Source organism: Perissodus microlepis, chromosome 16 (genome assembly GCF_051167445.1).
Source record: "Perissodus microlepis isolate ML-2025 ecotype Zambia chromosome 16, ASM5116744v1, whole genome shotgun sequence".
Lineage (NCBI taxonomy): Eukaryota > Metazoa > Chordata > Actinopteri > Cichliformes > Cichlidae > Perissodus > Perissodus microlepis.
In genome coordinates, this window is record NC_140476.1 from 15,407,653 (window position 1) to 15,431,920 (window position 24,268).

The 24,268-nt window shown below is 39.2% G+C and overlaps 2 protein-coding genes across 3 annotated transcripts in view; one reads left to right on the forward strand and one right to left on the reverse strand.

Moving 5' to 3' along the window:
* stk39 (serine threonine kinase 39) overlaps positions 1-935 on the reverse strand; it is a 34,471-nt gene extending 33,536 nt beyond the window's left edge. Inside the window, exon 1 of the mRNA XM_084907844.1 lies at positions 682-935. Coding sequence (XP_084763970.1) covers positions 682-787 — 106 coding nt within the window. The 5' untranslated portion in view covers positions 788-935. The remainder of the gene's footprint in view (positions 1-681) is intronic.
* Positions 936-1,378: 443 nt separating this feature from the next.
* Positions 1,379-23,659, forward strand: cers6 (ceramide synthase 6). Of its 2 annotated transcripts, none has more exons than XM_084907846.1 (11): positions 1,379-1,469; positions 3,617-3,722; positions 3,819-3,949; positions 10,124-10,181; positions 11,492-11,542; positions 11,657-11,749; positions 15,234-15,362; positions 17,547-17,653; positions 19,133-19,289; positions 19,442-19,465; positions 22,722-23,659. In XM_084907846.1, the coding sequence occupies exons 2-11, from the start codon at positions 3,639-3,641 to the stop codon at positions 22,878-22,880; spliced, it is 993 nt and encodes a 330-aa protein (XP_084763972.1). In that variant the 5' UTR covers positions 1,379-1,469; positions 3,617-3,638; the 3' UTR covers positions 22,881-23,659. The 2 variants fall into 2 exon arrangements, with proteins under 2 accessions (XP_084763972.1, XP_084763971.1); XM_084907845.1 differs by lacking the exon at positions 1,379-1,469 and adding an exon at positions 2,223-2,634.
* Positions 23,660-24,268: the final 609 nt, after the last annotated feature.

The window sequence follows — 24,268 nt, forward strand, 5'->3', positions numbered from 1 at the left end:
TCATTTGAATCGATAAATGTAAAAATTGTTAAAGTTTTTTTCTCTAATTAATATGAGTATAAACTGGATTTCTTGAATTTTTGGACTTAAGCGATCACGTGTTAACTTTATTAAACGATCAAAATAATAATTAAAAAACACAGCGGCGGAGTGACTTTTTAGGGCAAGCTTTATTGTTTTAAAAGTAACAATTCCGCTATTGCCATAGTTTTTAATAATCGCCATTACTGCTATTGTTAGCTGTATGAATACTAAGTAGCTGTATATTTAGTTCGTCATGTGGACATAGTAAGTTATTTGCCACCACAGACGGCACGACGTGGCCTTCACAGATCCGCAGCATCTGTGATTTAAGCAGCTGCTAATAAACTGGACACGTGCCATAAAATCAGCACAGCTGGAGTCAAGCTCGGTGATCGGAGCCCGCCGGAGAGCCACTTATTGAACGTGACAGTTTCACGCGCGTGCAGCGGCCCAGATTTTTTACCCGACTCCGCTTCGTGAGCTGTGAACCGGTAGTCCCTGACTGTGTCTGGTAACATCCGCATTGCAAAGCGTTGCGGGAGGCTGCTGCATATGAAAAAGCCGGTAGGCCCTCGTCGTCATTCACCTCCGATAACCCGCCGCGGGCTGGGTTTCCACGATAGTTACACGGCGTTCAGTACATCTCCGGACACTAACCTATGACTTCCTGCAGCTCGTAGGACTCCCGGGTAATTGGCCAGCTGGTTGTCAGCGGTGGTTGCGGGTGGTGGACAGGAGCTGTACAGTCGCCTTGATCCGCCATGATGAAGATGATGATGCTGCGCTTGTTAGCAGCCTCTCAGACTGACTGGCAGCGAGAGAGGAAGAGAGAGAGTCAAATTTGACCTCACCTCCTCAGTGTTAGTGTCAGCTGGCAGCTGCAGGAGAGGAAGAGCCGCCTCTACCGCAGAGCGAGCACAACCCGGAAAATAACGGATCGCGTGCGCGCGCTCGAGACAGTGACTAGTGATTAAGATGTTTTATTATACACCTAATTTAAAACCTCTGTTAGAAGAATGGTTACATTACAGATATTAAGGAAATTGTGTTTGAGTTAAAATAGCAATGAATGTGTTAAAATACCGACGTGAGGATGACGTCGTGTGTGTGTAACTTCAGTAATATGTCCAGAATATGTCACATGCAGTCAGAACTGCTGGTGACGATCATACTACTGTCCAGCAGATGGCGCCATCAGACTGTTTATTGATCTGTGTGCGTCCACTACCCACTACGATAGCGTCACACAGTTGCTGCAGATTTGTTGGCTGCACATCCATGATGTGAATCTTCTCTTCCACCACACCCCAAAGGTGCCCTATTGGATTGATCTGGCCCCAGACAGGATTTGATGGCTCTTACATGCTGTGGAGACACTTTGCTGGGAGAGCGTGGATCCACTTCTCACTCAAAAGCAATTCAAAGCTCTTCCAACATATGTAATGGTAATTTTTCTTTTTAATTTTTTGCCCACTATCCCTCCCCAGCACATGTCCAAACCATTTCAGCCTTGCTTTTTTGTCTTTGTCTCTAACTCATAGATAATTTTTGTTGGTCACCCCCAACAAAAAATCTTAGCATCTTCAAAATCTCCAGCTCCTGTTGGTCTCCATTTCCAAACCATACATCAAAGAAAGTCTCACTACCATCTTGTAAATCTCCCATTTCACTTTTGCTGCTCTCATTGTGATGCTCATTTCCAACCACTCCACCTTGCTTGCACTCTCTTCTTTACTTCTGTCCACTATCTTTTCCTTGGATGATTGACCACCAAAATGAATTTGCTTTAACTATGTCTTTGGCTTTTTGGCCTTACCTTTTTTTCTTTTTTGTTATGGGGGGGATCAGGGTTACTACACGAAATCTGTCAGTAGGTGGCAGAGTTTACCAAGCACAGCGGTAAACGGTGGAGCATGCTCCACTGTGTCAATGTTTATTGTCTTTTTTTTTTTTCTTCTAAAAGTCATTAAAGATCAGTTTGAGTTTGACAGTAAAAATCTGTATCTTCAGTATCTGAAGGTGAGTCATCACCAGGTCGGCAGGTTACTACAGGATTCTCCAACAATAAAAGCATCACACCTATAAAACAGGAGTATAAATAAAGAAAACGCCATTATGTATTTTATGAAAGGGGACTCAGCTATACTGTGTTAGGCTGAGTGTTACCCCAGTGCTTTACCTTGATGACGCCGTGGTATAGCCCCGGCATGTGCGCTGACTGTTTTGCATGACATGTCAGCGCACCAATCAGTTGCAGAGGAGCTGATTGAGTCTACTTCCCTACACTGGAATAGCTGAGGGGAAACGGACGGACGGCGATCGCACACGGATATCTCATCATCGGCAGAACCTGTGCCGTCAGATTGCATCTGAGAGACCTCCTAGATACAGCGGGCCATCATTTCTCTTTCGACCCGGTCACAGTGTCTGCTGCAGGGAGATGGCCGGTATTCTGGCGTGGTTTTGGAATGAGAGATTCTGGCTCCCTCACAATGTAACCTGGGCTGACTTAAAAAACACAGATGAGGCAACATTTCCGCAAGCCGAGGATCTCTATCTGGCTTGTCCTTTAGCATTCTGCATCTTTATGATACGACTGGTTTTCGAAAGGTGGGTCGACGCGCACATGCGTTAATCCAGGTGGCTGTGATACGGTCTTCTATTGTCGAAATATTCCGGCGAACGATGCAGCACACCCCGCTGTCCATGTGTGTCAGTCTGGTACCTAAACAATGGCATCTTGTCTGGTTAGCCCACAAATCACTAGGGTGATCATCTTTCTTTCTGCAGGGCCGCAGCGTTACGCGCTGTCTGCATTTGATGCATCTGTCGAGGCACACACACATGCACACGCTGTGCGGCCAAGTTACCATACCTGGCCAATCCACTCACCGTCCTCTTAGCCCAAACCATAATTTCTGCAAACCATCGTTCTAAAAACCGTTTCCTTTAACCTATCTTATCGGTGGGGGGTTGTGTTTTGTTTTGTTTTTTCACTGCTCCATTTGTGATGTTTTGCATGTTGCATGATCATGTGTCTGACAGTAAAGCCACGACGGTGTCATCACAGCAATGCTTGTCATGAGAGTTTCTTTACAAAGTAGTGAGTGAGGCCTTACATTTCCACACTAAGCCCTCATTTACGCTCAGTAACAAAGTTAAAATGATCCGATGATGTTTGACTTGCTGGTTTTTCGTTCATGAAATATGTGTCTGTGTAAGGGGAGTTTTTAATATCAGTATTATTATTTTTGTTCATGTAGACAGCCACGTGTTAACTTTAGCAGCTGACTGTCAACTCTTGTGTACTTTCTCACCACATCTTGACAAACAAGTCACACTGTGGCGTCATTTACGGTTTCTTCATCAATACTACGTGGATACTACACTTCAGCAGTTCAACGCATACGTGTTTTTTCCCCTCTGTGTTAAACCGTTTGTGGTCAAAAGATCTTTACAGTACACTGTTATTCAGCACCTGCAGAGAAAGAGTATGCATTACTGACTGCTCCAGTGTCCTTAATTTAAAGAATAAAAGAAAAGAGACTGAGTCCTTTAATATGTAAATGGTGTCATGATCTGTTTTTTGCAGGTTTATTGCCAGACCATGTGCCATGGGCCTGAAGATCCAGACTAACGGGCCGCAAAAAGCACAACCCAATGCCATCCTGGAAAAGGTCTTCACTGCTATAACCAAGGTTGTCCACGTTTTAATTTTTTTCTCATTATCATTCAGTTATAACTTAATAACTGAACTACATCTAACCTATGGAGTGTTTATATTTTCTTGACAGCACCCAGATGAGAAGAGGCTGGAGGGTCTCTCCAAGCAGCTCGACTGGGATGTGCGGACCATCCAGCGCTGGTTCAGACAACGACGCAACCAAGAGAAGCCCAGCACTCTCGCCAGATTCTGTGAGAGCATGTAAGACAAACTATAATCAAGACATTCCTCACTTAGCTGCACGCCATGTTTCCTCTGCACGTTTCTTTTTCTCTGTAAACATCAGAGTTTGTGCACTGGTGCTTAACTTTTGGTCACAGTTGTTGTGAGTGTAGTCATTTGAATCGGATGCGCTGTTTTACCACTTATCAACAACACATCTGTGACAGCAGTAAAAGCAGGCATGGTTAATGATTTTAAAAATCGAGCTTGTTTCATGTCTCTGCAAGTTCATTTTCATACTGTATGGAACTGAAGGTAAATTGTGTGGGTGCACATACTCATAAAAAACAAATTAGGGAAATGGAGGCAGGAATGTAAAGGGGAAATTTGAGGGCTGTAGTGACAGATGCTCATTAAAATCTTCACCTTGTTGGAGTTTTTTTTTTTCTTTGACAATCAATGTCAAATTTAAAGATATGAGATTTGAGAAATGACACAGAGGACAGCAGAGAACCAAAATAATACCTCGATCTGAAACAAAATTGTCCTGTCCAACTTGAGAATTAATAGGACAAGCATAGAACAAGATAGGAGAAGAGATTTGAATTTAATTGAATTTAAGATAAACTCCTGATACTGTTCAAGTTGTAAGCCAATCAACCTTTCTTTTGGATCTCACTGTCATCTCATGGAGTAATTATTTCAAATAAATCAAGACTAGAACAGTGAGGGAAGAAAAAGAGCATTTTAAGATCTTAAATTGGGATCCTGCTAAGATGAGAGGGAGGCTCTTTCTCAATATATTATGTTAAATTTCCCTCTCTTCCAGTTAGTGTTATGTTGAGTCTTCAACTGATAATCATTTATTTCAGCTTTGTGGTCAAATTCAAGCAGAAATGCTGGTGTGGTCCTTTGAAAGCTTATAAGAGGGCTGCTTCAGTTTTGGTTAGTCAGTGCTGTGTCTTACACGGCTTATGAAGATTGCAACATAAATGCTGGTGCTGCTGTTGGATAATAGTCCCAGTGCGAACCAGCAAACCCACTCAGTCTGTAATAGAGAACTGGCTAATCTGCAGTAAAGCATTTGCCATCAGGGAAATTGTAGTTACTTGGCGTGTGATGTTAAAGGCCAACGAGCGAGTGTCGCTGTCAGAGCAGGGTCATGTCTGACACCGGTAGAGCAAATCTGGCAGTTTGAGACACAGGGAGCCTCACATCTTCTGATCTGCCTGAGGCTGCTGTTCACTCAGGAGACCACTGTCGGCTGATTAGACTACTGGACTCCTGTTACAAGCTCAAAGAAGAATCTGAACACAAAAAAAAAATGAAAAGAGAGATTTGATTTGTGTCTGTATGAAATATGTAAGGGCTTTTTGTACATGCTTTGCTGGCATTCGTTCGTTCAAAGCAACACCCGTGCCGAAACTGTTATCTGCACTCGGCACAATTGATAGCAGACAACACGGGGCTTTGCAATAGTTTGTCCAGGTTGTGAGTCTCAGTTGCCCACAGTGCAGTCCTCCAAACAGGCTGGCTTCAGTCCTTCTAGCAGTGATTGTGCTCTAATTAGGCCCTCATGCACAGCTGTTGCAGACTGATAGGATTCTTTGTCTCGCAGTTGTCATGATGGCTGATTTGGTGTCTGTTCTTTTCATTATGCAGACTGGGAGCATGTAGTAGACACATTTGGTCTGAAAATAATGAAGGCTCTGCATGGACTTTGTCTCCCAGCTATTGTTACCCAGACAGACTGCAAAAAAAAGAGAGAAAAAAGTCATCCAGTCAAGTGCAAGTGTACTATTTTTTTTCTTAGCAACAAACCTGCAATAACTTTGTTTATATAGAAAGGAAGAAAATCCATAAAGAAATGAAAACTCACTCAGACTAAGAGGCTTCACAGTAAATTAAGATTTTGCAGTGTACTTGGGGAGTAGAGCCCTTCCTCTTTTCAGTTCTTGGTCGTTACAGGCTGAGGCAGGAGCTCGCTTTGATGTGCTCAACAGCTCCAGTTGTCTGATCTCATCTTGCTCCATTCTTCTTCATCGTTGCGTTCACTGAGAATAAAGAAATTATCATAAAGAATAAAATTACCCACTTTTTTCCTTTGTTTTAAAGACAGTGACAAATTACTAAAGTTAATACTATTAAATAATGATGATTTTTAACCTTATATTATCTATGTCAGGTGTCCCTTAATATTTAATGCATAATTAAATGGACTGCTACTAAATCCAAGTAATTTTTATTTTTTATTTTTTTGCTTTCCATATTACAACCAATTGAAGTGGATTATTCAGGGAGTATTCTTTGGAAATGCACAAATTCCTCCTACCAGGTGGTACATAGGAGTGCAGTTTTTTCATCTCAGCACAGAAACTAAAAACAGAAGAAAAGGACAAACACGTTCTTCCAAATTAAATTCAAATATTTGAATTTAAATCTCATCTTTTCTTATTTTACTAAAGGACAAGTACACTCAATAAAGGATTGTTTGCCCTCGTAAACATGAAGCATTATTTTTGATTAAAACACATCTGAAATATATAAACTCAAAGGTTTACTTAGTCAAATAATTAATCACTGAGGAAAATATGCTTGGTTTAAACTGAATGTATATCAGCCAAGTTAATGTCATTTGAACACATCGTGTTACATTGTGCTTATGCAACAAAATTACATAGAAATGTAGTCAGACTACCTAAAGTCAGCATTTCAAACCATTTTCCAAAGGCAGAATCTGGATATCACCCAAACCGAATTTTCAACAGCAGTCCCTTGATTGATACCCTAATGGTTCAAGCATCCCCTAAGATTGCATGCTATTGTTTCAAATACTACAAAAAAGCAATTCCCTAAAGCAAAATACAAAAGAAAGCAAATCGCATGAGCATCTGTATCCTGATTTCATGTGCAGAAATGGCAAGCTGAGGTGGTTATTGCAGTTCTGTCTAGTTTTTGACCGGCACTGACTATTGTAGAGAAAGTTTTAAAATCCAACTCTGCTTTCAGGGGTTTCAGATAGCTCTGTCTTTAACTGAAAATGCAGTTTCAGCAAAGGACATCCATCTTTTCTATATAGTTTAGAGTTTTCAGTTAATTTTCATGTGGGTATTATTGGTGACGATGCCTCATCTAAAGCTACTTTTACAAGGGGTTCGATTTGGCTGAGTTTTTACACCAGATGCCCTTCCTGACAGTTCCTGGAAGCAAACCGGGGCTTTTTTTGATTGTTAGGAGAATGTGTAAACTACTACATATTCCTCATCTAACAGTTTAAAAACTGTTAGATGAGGAATTAACCAAAATCATTTTCAGATGGATAAACAATACAAACGTGCAAGAATACATGCACTGAGTGCACGTTGAAACCAGGAGTCGGAGAGAGATGCAAAACATAATGACCGCACCAATATAATTGCAAATAAATGAATCAAAGGTAAAGCATATTAAAGCAAGATTAAAACCAAATAAATCAAAGTAATAAGAAAAGAAGCAATCGCAAGACTGTCCAATTTACATCTAAAAATGTCAATAACATTTCAAAATGTTTCCTAACTTTTAACTGGATTAAAAGTAGATTATCGAAAATGAATTGATGCATTTAAACTCTCCAGAAATATATCATTATCAGCAGCTGAGACTACCAGCATCCTCATTACTGCTTTCCCTCTAACAACACGTAGGTGTGGGAGTCTCATACACTTCAGAAGCAGTTTGCCAGACTCCAAGCTGACAAGTAATAACTATGATTGTGCTCAGCAGATGCTTTTAGGGCAGCTGAGAGATGGGTCATTTACATGTGCATATCAAAGAAGACGGCTACACACGTTATCCCTCAGCCTGCTCGCCATGTTCCCAGCACCACGTTAAAACAAACTGGCACTTAACAAGCTTTTTCATTTCAGTAATTTTTAAAATCGCGTCTATGTAATTAAACCAAAGTAGACAAATATACATAGGTAGGCGGTGCACCTATTACTACCTGAATAATATCAGAGCTGTTACTGCTGATCTAACTGCAATGAGGGGACAAAGCTTCCTGACTGGTGAGTTTTTTGATAAAGCTGGAGACTCATGCCTAATTGTTATGTTGAACAGTATGAATGCAGACAATTGCAGCCAGCTGGTGCTCAGGCTTCCCACCTGGAGAAGTGACAAAGGTAAATTAAATGAGCCAGTACGATCTGCTTTTTATGATTTTATTCCAACACTAGGCGCTACCTTCAGAATAAAAGCAGCCTCATTACTGAGTTTTTAATCAAATCAAAGTCACCCCTGCAATTATTTCCTCCCTCAAGCAATGTCCTGTCTAAACAGGTACATTTGAGCTCTCTGTGATTAGTTGAGCTGTCTAAATTTGAAATCCAGCCTTTCATCATACGTAAAAAAACAATTTATTAAAGCATGATTAAGCACTTATAAAAAGACAGTGTTTGTATCCGAGCATTACCTTAAGCATATGTGTTGTATGAACTATAGTTTGTATGCCTAAATTTGCATAAAAATAATCCTATTAACCACAGCTGATACACGGTATTGTTTAGTTAAAAGTATAATTGGCTAATAGCTTTTCCATCGAGTGCACCAAATACACAGCAGCTCTTAGATAATTAAATTTTAAAAGTTGCCAGTTTGCTCAACTGTCATCATCAATTTGAAAAAGTGTAACTCATAATGACAAAACTCAATCAGTGTCTGACGACAGGAAAAAAAACTATTCAAAGGAAGCATTTGTGAGTCATTGTGATTGCACATATATAGCAGTGATTCAGTAGCACTTGTAAAAGACTCATGCAGGCTTCATCAACCAGTTGCCATGCAACAGTCTTTACTGTGTTTCAGGTAGACTCGTCCAGCTGATTTGCTCTTACAATACTGTTGATCAGACACAAAAAGCAGTTAACGATGGCTTCCACAAGCAGCACGTCAATGTGGTAATAATTCCTCTAGTATTCATCGCGAGTAACAACTCGTTCCTGCACAAAGGAGCCGATATGGATTTACCTTGTTCTCTTTTTTTGAGCGTTTATGAATCGTGGAGTTTCAGGGCCTGCAGCTGTCCAAAGGTGTTTGATTTGAGGTCAAACAACCACACCGCGCAACCTTTAAAGTATGCAAATGCTTGTTTCACATGACAGGATCCACATCGTCTGTCAGTGGATGTTTTCTTCCGTGTCATAGAAGTCAAGCTCTGCTTTGTTCCTCTGGTTCGATTCGTGGAGTTATACAACTGTATTCAAAAGAGTTTATGCAATCTAAAAATGCAGAGTCATACCTTTACACTCAGGCATCTATAGTAACTTATAGTAATCAGCTGAACACAATAACTAGTGTTTGTGTTATTAGACTGACTGTCTATTGGGCTCACGAGATGAGTGAGTCAGTCTAGTTCATATGAGGGTGAAAGTTCATCCATAGTTGTGCGCATGTGTATGTAACAGATAAAAGATCTGTATATCTAGAATAAAGCACTTTGTGAATGTAAATTGTGGTGTAAAAAGTCAAGAAATACTAGAAATACCCTGCATCAATCTCAATCCATTTGCCAGCTTTTGCCTTACTTTTTTATTTATTTAAGTTAACCACTGCAAATATTACTGCTGTTCTAAAAAAAACTGTGGAAAAAGGATACTATAAGATAACAGTGACATCTCAGACATCTCATAAAGCAGAGAAGGGTTGGGAATGGACAGAGTGAGTGTTTTTTTTTTTTTTCCCCTCCAGACCTCACAAGGGTGACGTCTTATTTTCATTGATTTGCCCTAGACTGCAGAGTTGAATAAGAAGACCTTACACCACTTCCAGTTCCTAATTACAGGCATAACAGCCACATTGTGTGCCACAGTGTGTTGCACCAAGGGATTAAACAAAATAAATGGCATACAGCACGAGTGGTATTACATCAGATTCTGGAAAACATTTTGGGATGCAGGTCATTATTCTCCTCAAAATGGTCTCAGAATTTTTTTTTGTTTGGATTCTGTAGAAAACAGAAATCAATGTGCAAAAAAAAGATAAATATAAACAACTGCAAATATGTGTGCACTGCAGAGCTAGAGGAGGCTGTCTTTAATACTAGTGTTGCTCCAGACTAGACCAAAACTGAAATCCACTGCTGTTAAACACATTTTTTAAGGTTACACCCCCAAAAGAAAAACTAAAGATTTTTGTGATCAGATGAGTCTATAGTCATGATCTTTTTATTTGTTTCAGGTGGAGATTTACATTCTACTTATACATATTTACCTACGGAGTACGATTCCTTAAAAAGGTAAGTTTTACTTAAAGAAGAGTTTCTGTAACAGGAGCTGGATTTAATATGGATCTGTGAGATGTGAAGCTATTTTCTAAACCACTTAAAGTATAGCGGTACATGATAAAAATTGAATTAAAGTGACTAATTTTATAAAGACAAAAAAAAGGAAAAGGGAAGGCAGTAGAGGAATAAAAATGACCTCTAATCAGTCAGGGGGTTTTCTGTGTTACTATAGTGACATGTAGTTTTTAACAGCTAGAAGCCAATGTTCAAATGAGCTTCTGTTGTGTGTCGTGTTATCCCGTGTAAGAAGGGCCACCTACTTATACAAAAACAAGGACTTCAAATAACTGAGATGACATTTAAAGTGGTCATCACTGCTATTTAATTAATTAAGTGACTTTGTCATTGTTGGAAATTGTGGCTTTCCTACGGTGAGTAGTGTAAGTGTGTTATCAATAAAGCATGGCTTTTTTTTTTTTTAAATGCCCCTTTTATGACATATACCATTTAACCAGATGTTTAGCTTAACTTTTAGGGTTACCACACCTAAAACTATACCCGTGTAATGATAATATTCATATTGACCATTTTTCATGTCCTGTTAAAAGATATTTTTACCTTCATGAATATGTATGCATGTATGCAGTGCCTTAAGCCTACTATGTGTAGTTTAGGGGCTTCCCAGTGCTTCCAGTTGAAACGGTGTTTCCTCTTTAAAAAGCCTGAAATTCCAGCAGACACATCAATAAGCCACACTTTGTAGAGTTCATACATTTATGGTAACAAGCCAGTTAAGCAAATTTGACTGAAATATGTGACTGAGATAGGTTTAATAGAGTTCATGCATAAATTCATGAAAATCCGTATATTAACACAATCACAGCAGTGGCTGAGACAGAGCAGGATAAATCTCTCACAGACACAAGTTGCATGACGAAGCACTTTGTGAAAATAGTTAAGTCCCTGGCAGCCGCTGCTGCAGGCTCCAGCCTCTGCGGGATTTATTAATAGAGCAGGTCTGGAGAGGAGTGCAGGAGATGTAAACTCAGCCCCAGTGATGGGTCACTGTTTGCTTATAACACATTTTTTTAGCATCTCAGTTGCCGTCACTCTTCTCATCTTTACGTCACTACTCGAGATTTTTGTCTTATGGTGGTGTGAGCAGAACATAGCAATCTAGCATTTATTGAGTTTTATATGAGCCAAAGAATTCCTGCTATCATTGCCCCTCAACAAGTCAGTCAAAGTTTAATAATACTTTTTATTATATTGTTTGATTTTCTTTGTCTAAGGTATAAACATACTGTTCTCATCTCTTGTAGACTCCATGGTTATGGAACACTAAAGAGTGCTGGTACAACTACCCTTACCAGGTAAACATTTACTCTGCAATGTTTACCCATCCTTTGCGATCATGTTACAGCATTCCTGGATTTACTACCTATCAAATATTTAGTTTAACTCTGCTGCTTTGTGTGTTTATGCAGCCACTGACTGTGGACATCCATTATTACTATATACTGGAGCTGTCTTTCTATCTGTCGTTGCTATTTTCCCAATTCACAGACATCAGGAGGAAGGTAATTATGAGCACATGTCATAAAAAAAACACACATCATGCATGTCCAGTGGCACAAATCATCATTTGTTTGTTAGAAGGGAAAAGAGAACAAGGTTATTTACTTACTTATTTGTTTTGAATCTAGAAAAACGTGTTGTTCTTATGCAAGTGTAAGTAGCACTATCACAGAAAAGACATCCCGATCCTTTTGTGATTGATGTTTAGTCTGTTTTAATCAGTTTGATTGTATTATCACTGTATAAATTAACTAAACTTTAACACGAAGCCAAAACACTTTATTCTAACTAGTTTACAAAAACTGTGATTAACTACATTTAAATAATCCCTTCAGCCAATGACTGAACTTACAGTCAAAGGTGACTTTATTAGGTGCACATTCCTAGTACCAGGTTGGACGGACCTCCTTTTGCTTTCAGTGCTGCCTTAAGTCTTCTTGGCATAGATTCAGCAACATGCTGGAAACGTTCCTCAGAGAGTCTGGTCGATAATGACATGACAGCATCGCACAGTTGCCGCAGGTTTGTCAGCTGCACATTCATTCATGTGAATATCCCATTCCACAACATTCCAAAGATGCTCTATTGGATTGGGATCCAGTCACTGTGGAGGTCATTTAAGTATAGTGAACTCCCCCACACCATTACACCTCCACCAGAAGCAGTCTGAATCACAAATACAATGCAGGACTGATCCATGCTTTCATGTTGATTATGCCAAATCTTGACCCTATGGTCCAAATGTTGTAGCAGGAAGTAATTTTGGTGAGGCCGTGTGAGTTGTCTCCTGTTCTTAGCTGACAGAAGAGGCACCCAGTGTGGTCTTCTGCTGCTGTAGCCCATCTGAATCAAGGTTCAACGTCTTACATGTTCAGACATGGCCTTCTGTATACCTTGGTTGTAGCCAGTGATTATTTGAGTTACTTTTGCCTTCCTATCAGCTTGAAGCTGTCTGGTCATTTTCCTCTGACCCCTGGCATCAACAAAGCACTGGATATCTTTTTTTTTTTTTTTTTTTTGTCCAGCGTGTCTGGCACCCACAACTATGTCTGGAACCACAACCATTGTTCAAAGTCACGCTTAAATGCATTGAGTTGCTGCCATGTGATTGGCTAATTAGATAGTTACATTAACGAGTAGTTGAACAGATGTACCTAATAAAGTGACCACTGAGGGTATAATGTGTCACATTTGACAAAATGATTTGTGTTGATGTGTGTGCTGAGATATATGCACCTACTGGCAGTCAAGACAGTAGTTAAAAAGGAATCTTTTTCTTCCCAGTGTTGCAATAAATCACTATAACCGAAGATCCGTATATTATTAAAAACACTGTTCTATAGAAAGATAGGCTACATATTTTGCTTATCTGCAAGCAGGTAAATAAGTCTTTTTTTCTCATATTTTCGAGGTTGACTTTTTTCTAATGCAGTGGACTTTCTTGTACACAAATTAATAAATGTATATTTGTTATGATTTATATAAAATCATAACAAATATGTCTTATAGTTAATATGTAAAATAAATGCTTAAGCTAATTTAGGTTCAAACTACTATTTTACTCAGCTAAAGCAGTTTTTTTTTTACCAGCTTTTTTGTTTATCAAGTGTGTGTACTTAATAGGTAAATATATAATCCTTTATTTTATTAGCATCTTATATTTTAGCATTGTTCACAAAAACACAAAAAGGATGAAATTCAATTTTCTGTTTAACTATTAGGACCAAGTTTTTGGTTAAACCCTAGAGCCAGCTTCAATACACTTCTATATACTACTCTGAGATTACTGCAGTCACACAGAGCATATGTCTTGTGGTTTTATTGTGAAAGGTTTTTGCACGTACATAGAACAAATCAGGTTTCTGGCACAGGTCGCGCAGCTACAACAGTGAAACTGCATGCACAGCACCAGGACTCTGGAGGCAGCTCACCTAATGTAAAATCTGCTTTCACAAATAATCAGGTCTATTAAAGTGTACCTATGCTCATTTCCAGCTCCATTTTCTAGACTTAACTCTACTAAAGCTGATAGCAATCTTTGCTCTTCAAAATAATCCTTCTCCTGGATTATAGCGCAACCCCTCAGTTCACCCATTGTCTGAAACGAGCCATTTTAGCTGATATGTCTGTGGAGCTACATTTAAGCCAACTTTTTTCCTTTGTTCTGATTGGCTAGCTCTCATAAACAGGAGGAGTGTGTATAGCACCTCGCTTTGATATCATACAGATTCATCAGTAGAAAAAACTGTCTGAAACAGAGCGTTTAAAGCGATCAGAAATTGGTTTCGGCTTATAGGGTGTGAATGCATGTACGCTGAGTGATTTAAAACTTATATATATCAGTCACTTTAACTTTATTTGTACGACAGATAACAAAGAAAAAGATAATAGTAAAAAAAATCCCTTTATTCTCTGCTGTGCATTCTTTTAAAGAACCAACTTGGTCTGTGTCTAAGCTGAAAGTCAGTCCATGGAAGCATTCAATCATCTTCATCCCACTTCATCTTTTTTTTTTATGAAAATGGCCACACTTTTGGCTCATTAAGCATCAATTTGCATGCCTTCCAGCCATGATCGTACTCCTGTCTCCACTCCATCCCAGCTCTGCCCTCTATTCAAACACACTCCGCTCACTGCACTCACAGCAGCAAGCAGCAGCAGCCCTCACGATGCCATGCTGTGTATGCCTTCACTCTGTCATCTCTTTGTTGACTGTTGGCATGTTGTCTGTTTTTGTTTCTCCTTTCAGTTTTTTTCATGCACAGCACTACGCTGAGGAGGTCCTCTGCATCCCCTGCCAATTTCAGTATGTTCCCCCTGCACACTCTTGCCTTGCTTTCACTCTCTGTCTTGCATCATTACTCTTCCTGCTCATCTTCTCTTCTCATTCACTTGCCACTTTGGACTGGTTCTGGGTGCTTTAAGCTGCCATCCTCAGATGATTCAGTAGCTAAAGATTTGTTAGAGGAATGCCCCCCTTGTCCCCGGCCCAGCCACTTAGTCATCTGGAGCTCTATTCAAAGCTAGAAAACCTAACGGCTCATACCAATATCGTTAGTTGTGTAGTTACAGCAGGGATTGTATTGAAGAAACATAGCTTTTAGCTCACTTTCAACTCTAAAACCTCATTCAACACTTAAATGTTTTAAAACTGCTGCCCTGATATGTTTAAGGAAGATAAAGAAGCACACAGGGCCCAGTTCCTCCAACACTACACCACACTGTAAAAAGAAAGATCTTGCAAACTGTTTTCTCAGTGGGATCTTCCCTTTTTGAGACACAGCTGTGCCTGAGATAGTAGGATGTGTGAATATCTAGTTGGGGTTTTTTAAACACACTACTGCAGAAACTGTTGATAAATGCTTGGGCGCTGGGGGTGTATTTGCTATTTTTGTTTGCATAAATTGTAATATGTGCAGCATGCAGTAACATTTTAAAACTTCTTTCTATAGTTATGTGACATTTTGCTGGATGCTGTTTCCCCAGGATTTCCTGATCATGTTCCTGCACCATGTGGCAACAATCTCTCTGATTGTATTCTCCTATGTGAACAACATGGCACGAGTGGGAACTCTGGTCATGTGTCTGCACGATGCAGCTGACGTGCTGATAGAGGTGAGGATCCGGGGAGAGACTTAAACACTGTGGATGGATAGATGGGTGTGTGGGTAGAGTGATTTAAACACAGTCTACACAGTATGAACAACACACCATACCATGTAACAACAACTCTATGCATATACTATATGAACAAAAGTACTGGGTTGCCTACACATTACACCTACAGGAGCTGCTCAGCCATAGAAACCTATGCCACAAACGGTACATAGTTTTTGTGTGAAACAGTGGCAAATTTTATGCATTGTGCATCTCAGCAGTCCCACTCTGTAACTTTATGTCATTAGCCACTTTGTGGCTTTGTTCCTGAACACTTCCACTTTGCAAGTATGCCATTTACAGTTGATTGTTGAGAGTTTGCTTGTGAAATTTCTTCTGAGAGCAAAGAAATTTCACCGTGAGGTCTTTATAACGATCCACTCTTTCACCAATATTTGTGAAGGCAGACTGCATGTCTAGGTACTTGATTTTATACACCTGTGGCAATGAAACTGAAAATGTCTGAATTCAAAGATGAAGAGGTGTGGTCCAATACTTTTGTCCATACAGTGTAGATTAGATCTAAATTGCATTGCATTGAAGGTATTGTGGTAGTTTTTGTTCTTTAGCACATTCAACTTGAAATACAAAGCTGGCTACTAAACTAAAAAGTCAAAAGAATGAATGAAAAAACTACAGTTGTTGTTTGGAGTTTACATAGACTCATCATTGGCATGAATGTTGTAGTAATTTTGGGCTTTTAATGATTTCTTTGATCTCTTTTCTTTCTGGGGTGGAATGATTGTAAAGCATACATATTTAATGACGTTAAAGAACCAATAACTGGGTGCACAAGTTTTCATTTATTTTGGATCTTCTCTCATCCACACAGGGTCAAACTTATTCATATATTATTCACTGATATTTGGGTAAATGTCCCCATAGCAAGATGCATCTCAGCTAAACACTTTTGGTAGCCATCAACAAACTTCAGGCATAATTCTGGCCAATATTTGACCAATCATCGTAGCAAAACTGGTAGAGTTCTTTTCAATTGGTTGGGTTTCTTTTAAGTGTAGTCCACTCATTTTCAATAGGGTTGAGGTCGGGGCTTTAGGAAAGCTATTGAAAGCCAGGTCCACCCATCATTCCACCCTGGAATAAGAACAGTTCAAAGAATATGGTAAGATGTAGCCACAGAGATCCCAAATATAAAGGTCTTGGATATTACATGACCACTGTGGTTCATTTCATGGTTTATGTACAAATTCACTGAGTTTGGTAACAATTCCCATTTTGACCAGTGTCCATCAGTATTAAATGAAGAGCAGGATTAGGTTTAGAGGACCACATTGTTTTTTAAGAGAAATGAACATATGTGAATTGCCAAAATCAACACCTGGTTTAAATGGTAAAAGACAAGAAGAAAAAATGCCTGACACACCAAAACCTGAGTGAAGCAATGACCTGGTATGACCTATTGATAACAAGATTATTAATTTAAAGAAAAAGTCCTGCACACCAGGTCAAAAGCACTCAAAGAGGTAAGTCTAGAGCAAGCACAGAGAAAACACTTTAGTGCTTCAGCTATGGCTCCCTTACATTTGTCAGCAGAACTGGCATGCCAGCATTAATCAATACTTTTACTGCTGACCGAACTAAAAGGGTGAATGTAGGGGCACACAGGAGCAATGTGCATGCATCCAAACACGTCTTCTGCAAGACAACAACCCCACGCATCCAGTGAAAACAACCTGAAAGAGCCTTTCAGGATAAAGAATAGCCTTGCCAGTCATCACATCTCACCTGATCTTGTGATCAGTCACCTGATCTCTACCTTTAGTAGACCCCACAACAAGCAAGAGCTGAAGGGATGGGAGAGCGTCACCGGGGACGTGGCTGTATATATGTATGGGCTAATGGCTGATTTTTTTTTATTTTTTATTTTTTAATTTCCACAAATGTTGAACATGAGGATTTTGTTTGGCTTCATGTTTATCTGCACATTAGTACCCTAATCTAACTACACTACGTGCAAAACAGGCTTCACCTCCCACACAGCTCTTTCAGCATTGATGTAACCTACACACATTTAACAGACTTTAATGTAGTGTTTTTTTAATTCAAACTGGAAACATGAGTTTTTTCCATTTTTTTTTTTTATGTTATTTACATTCATTTCTGTTTCTTTTTTAACCCCAGGCTGCCAAGATGGCCAACTATGCCAAATGTCAGATACTGTGCAACTTGCTATTTGCAATGTTTGCTATTCTCTTCATAAGCTCCAGGCTGGGAGTTTACCCCATCTGGTGAGTGTTATTTGCTTCTTTGTTGTGTACCATAGTTAGCATCCTTCTAAAGCCAGGCTTCAGTGCAGGTGTGTTAGCCTTTTGCGTTTGCATGCATGTGCTCACACGACTTGCGGAACGTTTTTTTTTTTTAAAGCAGATGCCTGAGTTGCTCTGCTTATTTTGGCAATTCATCTCTAAAAATTTAGCCATCAAGATCTCAATGGCTTTTTTTTCTCCTTCTTTTTTCTGCACAACAGTTTGCAGTTCAGACAGAATCTCTTTGAATTTGTGTTGCTAAGTAATAGTTACTATGGATACCACAGCTTTAACCTCTCAAAGAAAGCCAAACATATCAGTAAATGAAAAGCAGATCATTATGGTTATTGGTTTATCTTTGAAAACTGTGTCTAGAGTTTGATGGGATTGTTAAAAACATCAAAGTGATTTCCACTCAAAAAGAGCTTTCATCGTTTTGTGGCGCTGCTTTTTAGGTGTTTTACCTTTAATTTATTCGTCATTATAAAGCGGAGTTAATCCATCCAAATTTCTGTAACAGAGAGAAGAGAAGATTAATTAAATGTTTAAAAGATTTAATTACTCTCTAAAAGCTTGAATTAATTTCTTCAATAACTTTGCGAATGGCAGTTATTATTTGCCTTTTTTTTACTGATATTTGCAGTCATAAATAAATAAACTCAAAATAAAAACTAAAATAAAATAAATACGTTCATTTTAGTCGTGCGCACGGAAGTCATTCCACAGTCATCTGTAGCCACAGTGTTATCACACCTTTCACAAGTGAAGAGAGACGTAATTTAGTTTTCCAGTCAGGCAGCTGCAGCCGTCTGCTTTTCTTTGAGATACCATCGATTCTTGTTCAGCACAAAAATGCTGTTTTGAGTTTATAGAATCAAGGTTGTCTTCGATAATTAGGGGCTTTCTGGAGAAGTCCTTTGAGAAATATTTGTCAGTAAAGTCTTTTTTTTTCCAGAAAGAAGCTTTTAGCCGGCACCCCCACATCCTCTGTCCTCTGTTCATACTGTAATATAATGCTCCCATACGCTACATTTTAGTCAGCCCCCACCACACCCGTAGTAAAGTTGTCATTACTGTAAAGCTGTTGCCATGGCTTCAGTATCTGGAGGATGATTCACAGAACGAATTGGAAGAATTGTTCCAGGGTTAAATTTAGACCCTTAAAATTTCAATCGTGTGTCATGTGAAGTTAGGCAACACACTGATTTTTCTTACAGTGCCAACTTCAATTAAATTTTAAATTATTGCTCTACTCATATTGAACTATAAATAAAACACTCACATTTCTGTCTCCCTTTTCATGAAACACCTGGATTTTAACAATATGTTTGGAGCAGAGCTTTCTTTCTTTGGCTTTGTGTACTCACCCCCAGGACACGCCCTAATTCACCAAATGAGGGGGCGTGCTTTAGTTCTTTATGTCAAGTTAATTTTCTCTGTCTCCCTCTGTTGCTATGGAAGGATTTTAAACACCACCTTGTTTGAGAGTTGGGAGATTATAGGGCCCTACCCATCCTGGTGGGTCTTCAACCTGCTTCTGATCATGCTGCAGCTGCTCCACTCCTTCTGGTCCTACCTCATAGTGAAGACAGCATGCAGAGCCATCTCCAAAGGAAAGGTGAGTCACTAAACCCAGTTCTTTTGCAAAATCCTTACCTTTGTATCTAGGTTGCTGTGCTGCTAGTGCATCTATAAATAGTGTGTGGTGTTCTGATGGGCCATTTTTTGACTTTCTCTTTCTGTTTTCTATGCTAACCTGCAACATTCAAGGTGGGAAAGTGGAATCCGTTACATGTAAGTACATGACATTTTTTACAACTTTTAGTTTTTCCTCATATTTCTTGCAGCTAATGTGGTTACTGGCTGAAAGCTTCTTATTCATGCTATTCATGGTCCCTGAGGTGGAAAACTCCCTAGCTTTTCCTGTACCACCCTTTTGCAACTTCCTCTGAAATATCTGAACCTCTAGAGGATGGATTCACTCATAATTGTGGACAGACATTTGGGTTCCTTAGACAATCGATCCAATTAGGTTTGGTGGTCATTTAACTTTTTAACTGGTGCCGTTGTCATCAAAGCACCAGAAGTAGGAAGAGCTTAGTAAATTGTGTTGTTTTAGCGATTCCCGTCCACTCGAATAAATTAGCTAAACTTTAACATGAATCTCTTTCTGTGTTCACTATCTTCTAGTGGATTCGAAAACCTTGCCATGTCAGATTGGCGAGTGTTTCTATTGTTAAGAAGCATGAAAGGCCTCTGTTGAATCACTTTTTAAGAACATTAAGTCCATCGTGTCAACAGGTTTTTAAGCTTTTTCGGTAAATCTCACAGCACATGGTCCCTATTGTGCCAAGATCACTGAGACCGACAACAGATAAATTGGTGCTGGCAGTCTAAGGAGCTTGGAAAGAAAAGCGTCTGGACTTCTTTAAGTTTCTTGAAGACGTTTCACCTCTCATCCAAGAAGCTTCTTCAGTTCTAAGGGTCAAATGGTGGGGAGTCCCAGATTTAAACCCAGTGGGAGTTTCCCCCCAAAGGACAAAGGACTCCCTGATGATCCTCTACCTAATCACATGAGCCAAGGTGTGAAAGTGGGTGTGGGTCACAATCAGCCAGGGTTTCAGGTGAGCTCATTGTGAAACCTGGCCCCACCCTATCATGTGATTTCCTGAGGTCAGATGGCCCAGGATGTGAGTGGGCGTTAAGGCATCTGGAAAGGGATCTCAAAACTGGATTATAGATGGCAGAACGTTGGTGTCGTAAACCACCGCCTCTGTTCAAAGATGGTCGCTTACAGTGGACGTAAATGGCTTCTTTCACTCCTTTTCAAACCATCTGTCCTCTCTGTCCAAAATGTGAACATTGGCATCCTCGAAAGAGTGACCTTTGTCCTTTAGATGCAGATGGACAGCTGAGTCTTGTCCCGTGGAGGTGGCTCTTCTATGTTGTGCCATGCGCTTGTGAAGTGGCTGTTTGGTCTCTCCGATGTAGAGGTCTGGGTGAAGCGTTTTCAAGCAACTCAAATAAGTCCAGACGCTTTTCTTTCCAAGCTCCTTAGACTACGATGACCTGGATGACTGAGAACCTTCACAGACACATTGGTGCTGGCAGTTTAGCTGTTGAGCTCTCACTTTACATAACGTAAGGTCGGCAGTTTGAATCCCAGCAAATAAAGATTTGGCGTTTGTGTTACTTTATTTGCTGCTCACCTTGATTCTCCCATCAAAATGTTAAAATGTCCAAGGCTTTCCTTTATCACCAGTGACAAAACTGATGACATTCCTGTTAGCCTCAGCTTTAACGTGGCAAATTAAGGTCTGTTACAGTTTTGGGATTTAAAATGTAATACAGTAATAATTTTTTTCCCTTTACTAAAATATAATACTCATATTTGAATACATCTGAACAGCTTTAGTCAATCAAATCTATCCAATAGATCTCCTCTGGTAGAAACTCTTCAGAAGTTCAGAATTACTTTTAAGCAGTTGTGCTGCTAGTCTGTGGATGTCATCAGAAAACTTTATTAAAGCCAGAAGGAATTAGTTTTTTACAGATGTTCGCTTAAAATATACATATAAAAGACAGAAAATTGAAACTCTGTAAAATCTGAATACTTTATTAAAAATATGTAAAATATAAAATAATGAGGACAAAATAGGGTACTCAAAGTGCAATGATAAATTAAGTTTATTAAAACAATACTATGTATATGCAAATAGTCTGGGTGTCATAAGGAGGAGTTATAAAGTGGGCTGTCCAGCCTGAGATGGAGAGGGGTGTGAAGGATTGTCCAATATTGCTGGTAACTTGGACAAGCATCCTCCTTTCTGAAACCTAGGATGGCACCAGCCACTACAGACTTATCAAACTTATAAAACTTATAAAACATCCTGAGCACCATCTAGCAGATGTTCAAGGAGATGGTTTTGACCTTTCTTGTAGAGGGCTTCTGTGTTTTTAATAAAATCCAGTTTACTGTCAGTGTGAGCACCAAGGTAAACCTCACTGGTATTCTCATCCTCCTCATGTCCACAACCATGTCTCATGATAATTAATAGATTGTTTCATCTTTAAAAATGAAAATCAAAAATTTTGTTATTTTAAAAAAATGTGATCAGCCAGCAGACCATCTTATTTCATCCTTTGACATCCTGAGAAAATTAAACAGCGCTCTAAACATTTTAAAAAGGCACAATTATTTTATTGACTCTTGAGGAAAAGAACTGTAATAAGTATATACTGCCATTAAACTCCAGCACAGCAGTTTTTCCTACCACATGCAAAGAGTTGATATTCAGGCACCGAGGTAACTATCTAAAGGATGAGGCTAAAAGATTTCCTGACACACAGCATCACAGTTGGTTCATAAACAGTAATCATGAATTGTAATACGCTGTGAATCAGTTTTTTAATCCGTGTAAATTTTGTGATGCAGGTGTGCGCTGCAGGAGTTTAAAATTCCGGGTTGCTACGAAAGAAAAAACAGAAGAGAAAATGGTTTAACTCATATGACAGTGCACTTGACTAAATTTGAATCTATGAATAATAATGTGTATTTTGAATAAAAGCTTGCAAAACATTAAAGTAGGTTGTTTTAAAAAACAAAAAATCAGTATTGTCCGTGTCATGTTTCAGTTAAACTGTCCAACATGTGGCCATTTGTGTATTTTCTCTAAATCAGTGTGGCAGATTATCTGAGAAATGATATGATAATCATATTCATATGGTAATAAGCATGGTAAATGTGTGTTTTGGACTGGTAGAAGGAAACAGTTAAACAGTCACAGTGGCTATTTTTTTTATAATTTTTTAACATTTTACAGACAAACAAGCAATCAAACCAGAGGTCTCCGTATTTCATGTTTGCGAATAGATGTTATAGCTTCTTCTTCTTTTCCTATTTTTTGCCTGATATTGATTGGCAGCTCCCGTTTCACATGCAAAAGCCATTTATAACACCGTTATGCTTGGCTGCCTCAGATAATGAAACAGATAAGAATTTTAATGAGGAAAAAAATGTAATCTCCAGCCGCCCCTTTCTTTTCCGCAGGTGTCTAAAGACGACCGCAGCGACATTGAGTCCAGCTCCGATGAGGATGACAGCCCACCGCCAAATCAGAAGCACCACACCAGCGCCACCAATGGGACAAACAAAAATCACGGCACCAACGGCTACCTGATAGGAGCCCCGTATCCCGACGAGCACTGATGTCACAAGAGTGGAGCCACGCTACAGACACCATCAATTCTTCTGTGTGTGAGAGCGTACGAGAGGGTGTGAGAGAGAGTGTGTGTGGTGGGTACATGAACAACATCGCCTGTCTGGAAGTTCTGGATAGATTTAGCTAAATGCAGTTTTGTTATTGATTCTTCACTAATTTCCTTCGACAGTTTACTCTCCTCATCTATATATTTACATCAAACTGCACTCAGTGAAATATCAAAGCACTCCTATTGATACAACCCACTCTCTGTTTAACCAGTGAATGAAAGCCTTTCACTCTATAGTGTAAGCATGCTACTCTAACATACAGTGGTCTGGCATACTGGGGGTGTGTTTTCTCCTATGTTTGTGTCATTCTATGTTATTTATTTATAATTTTTTTATAAATAAGTTTGCAGACTGTAGTTGGACATTTATTCTACATCTACGACATTCTTTGATGTCAGTGTTAAAGATGACATACTCCTGAACAAGTAACAGTAACGAGTATTAGCAAAATGCTAAAGACCTGGGTTTACTTTTAATGCTACACCTCCAAAGATATGCCACAACTCACAAATGGATAGTTATGTGACATTCACTTACACTTTAAAATTCATTCTCCACTCAAACTGTATATGAGATGTCAATAACAGTATTATGTGTGTGCATCAGACATGGCTAGATGCTGTATTCCCTGTTGAAGCATTTTGTTAATTATTCTGGTACATTTCTGGTAAGCGTTACATTAAAGGCCATTTGTCCTCTTTTGAGGCAGACAAGAATTGTTTGAATAGTTCAATAAAAAAACCCAAAAAAACATGAAGATTGCAAATATGTGCGAGTGTGTTGAATAAGCTTAATCGTGGAGGTAGCATGGCTCATAACTGCAGTGTACACAGTTTGACTGTGACAATTCAAAATGCCTGCTGTGAACAGAGGCTACTGTTAGCCTCAGTAACACATAGACAGCATTCAACCTCCTCCCATTGCTTCTCTGTGCGCGGTTGCTAAATACCTCAAATTTATACTATACTGTAGATCTGCTGGAGCGTTCGGGTGAGGTTAGGAACCCAAATGCTGGACACAGAGATTGACAAGGTCAACACAACAACAAAAATATTGATTGGGATTCTCAGAAGGAGATAATACACATTGAAATGTTACTTTTGAAGAAATATTTTAAGGATATAAGTTATTAAGTAGTTAGAGCTGAATAATGTGCAGATTCGATACAAAAGGTAAGAACAAAATTGAAATGTAAAAAAAAAACAAAAAAAACAGAAGCACAAGAAACAAACATATGGAGCACAAATATATTATCTTACGAGGTAAAGAAAAGCCTCTGTGGACACATACAGACCCACCAATAAATGGGGCAGACAATCACAAAA

Excerpts from the sequence above, each read along its gene's own strand:
- cers6 (XM_084907845.1), top strand. The coding sequence starts at position 2,465 with ATGGCCGGTATTCTGGCGTGGTTTTGGAATGAGAGATTCTGGCTCCCT. Across the intron at positions 3,723-3,818 it reads TCTTCACTGCTATAACCAAG|CACCCAGATGAGAAGAGGCT; the intron begins GTTGTCCACGTT and ends TTTTCTTGACAG. Across the intron at positions 15,363-17,546 it reads CAGCTGACGTGCTGATAGAG|GCTGCCAAGATGGCCAACTA; the intron begins GTGAGGATCCGG and ends TTTTAACCCCAG.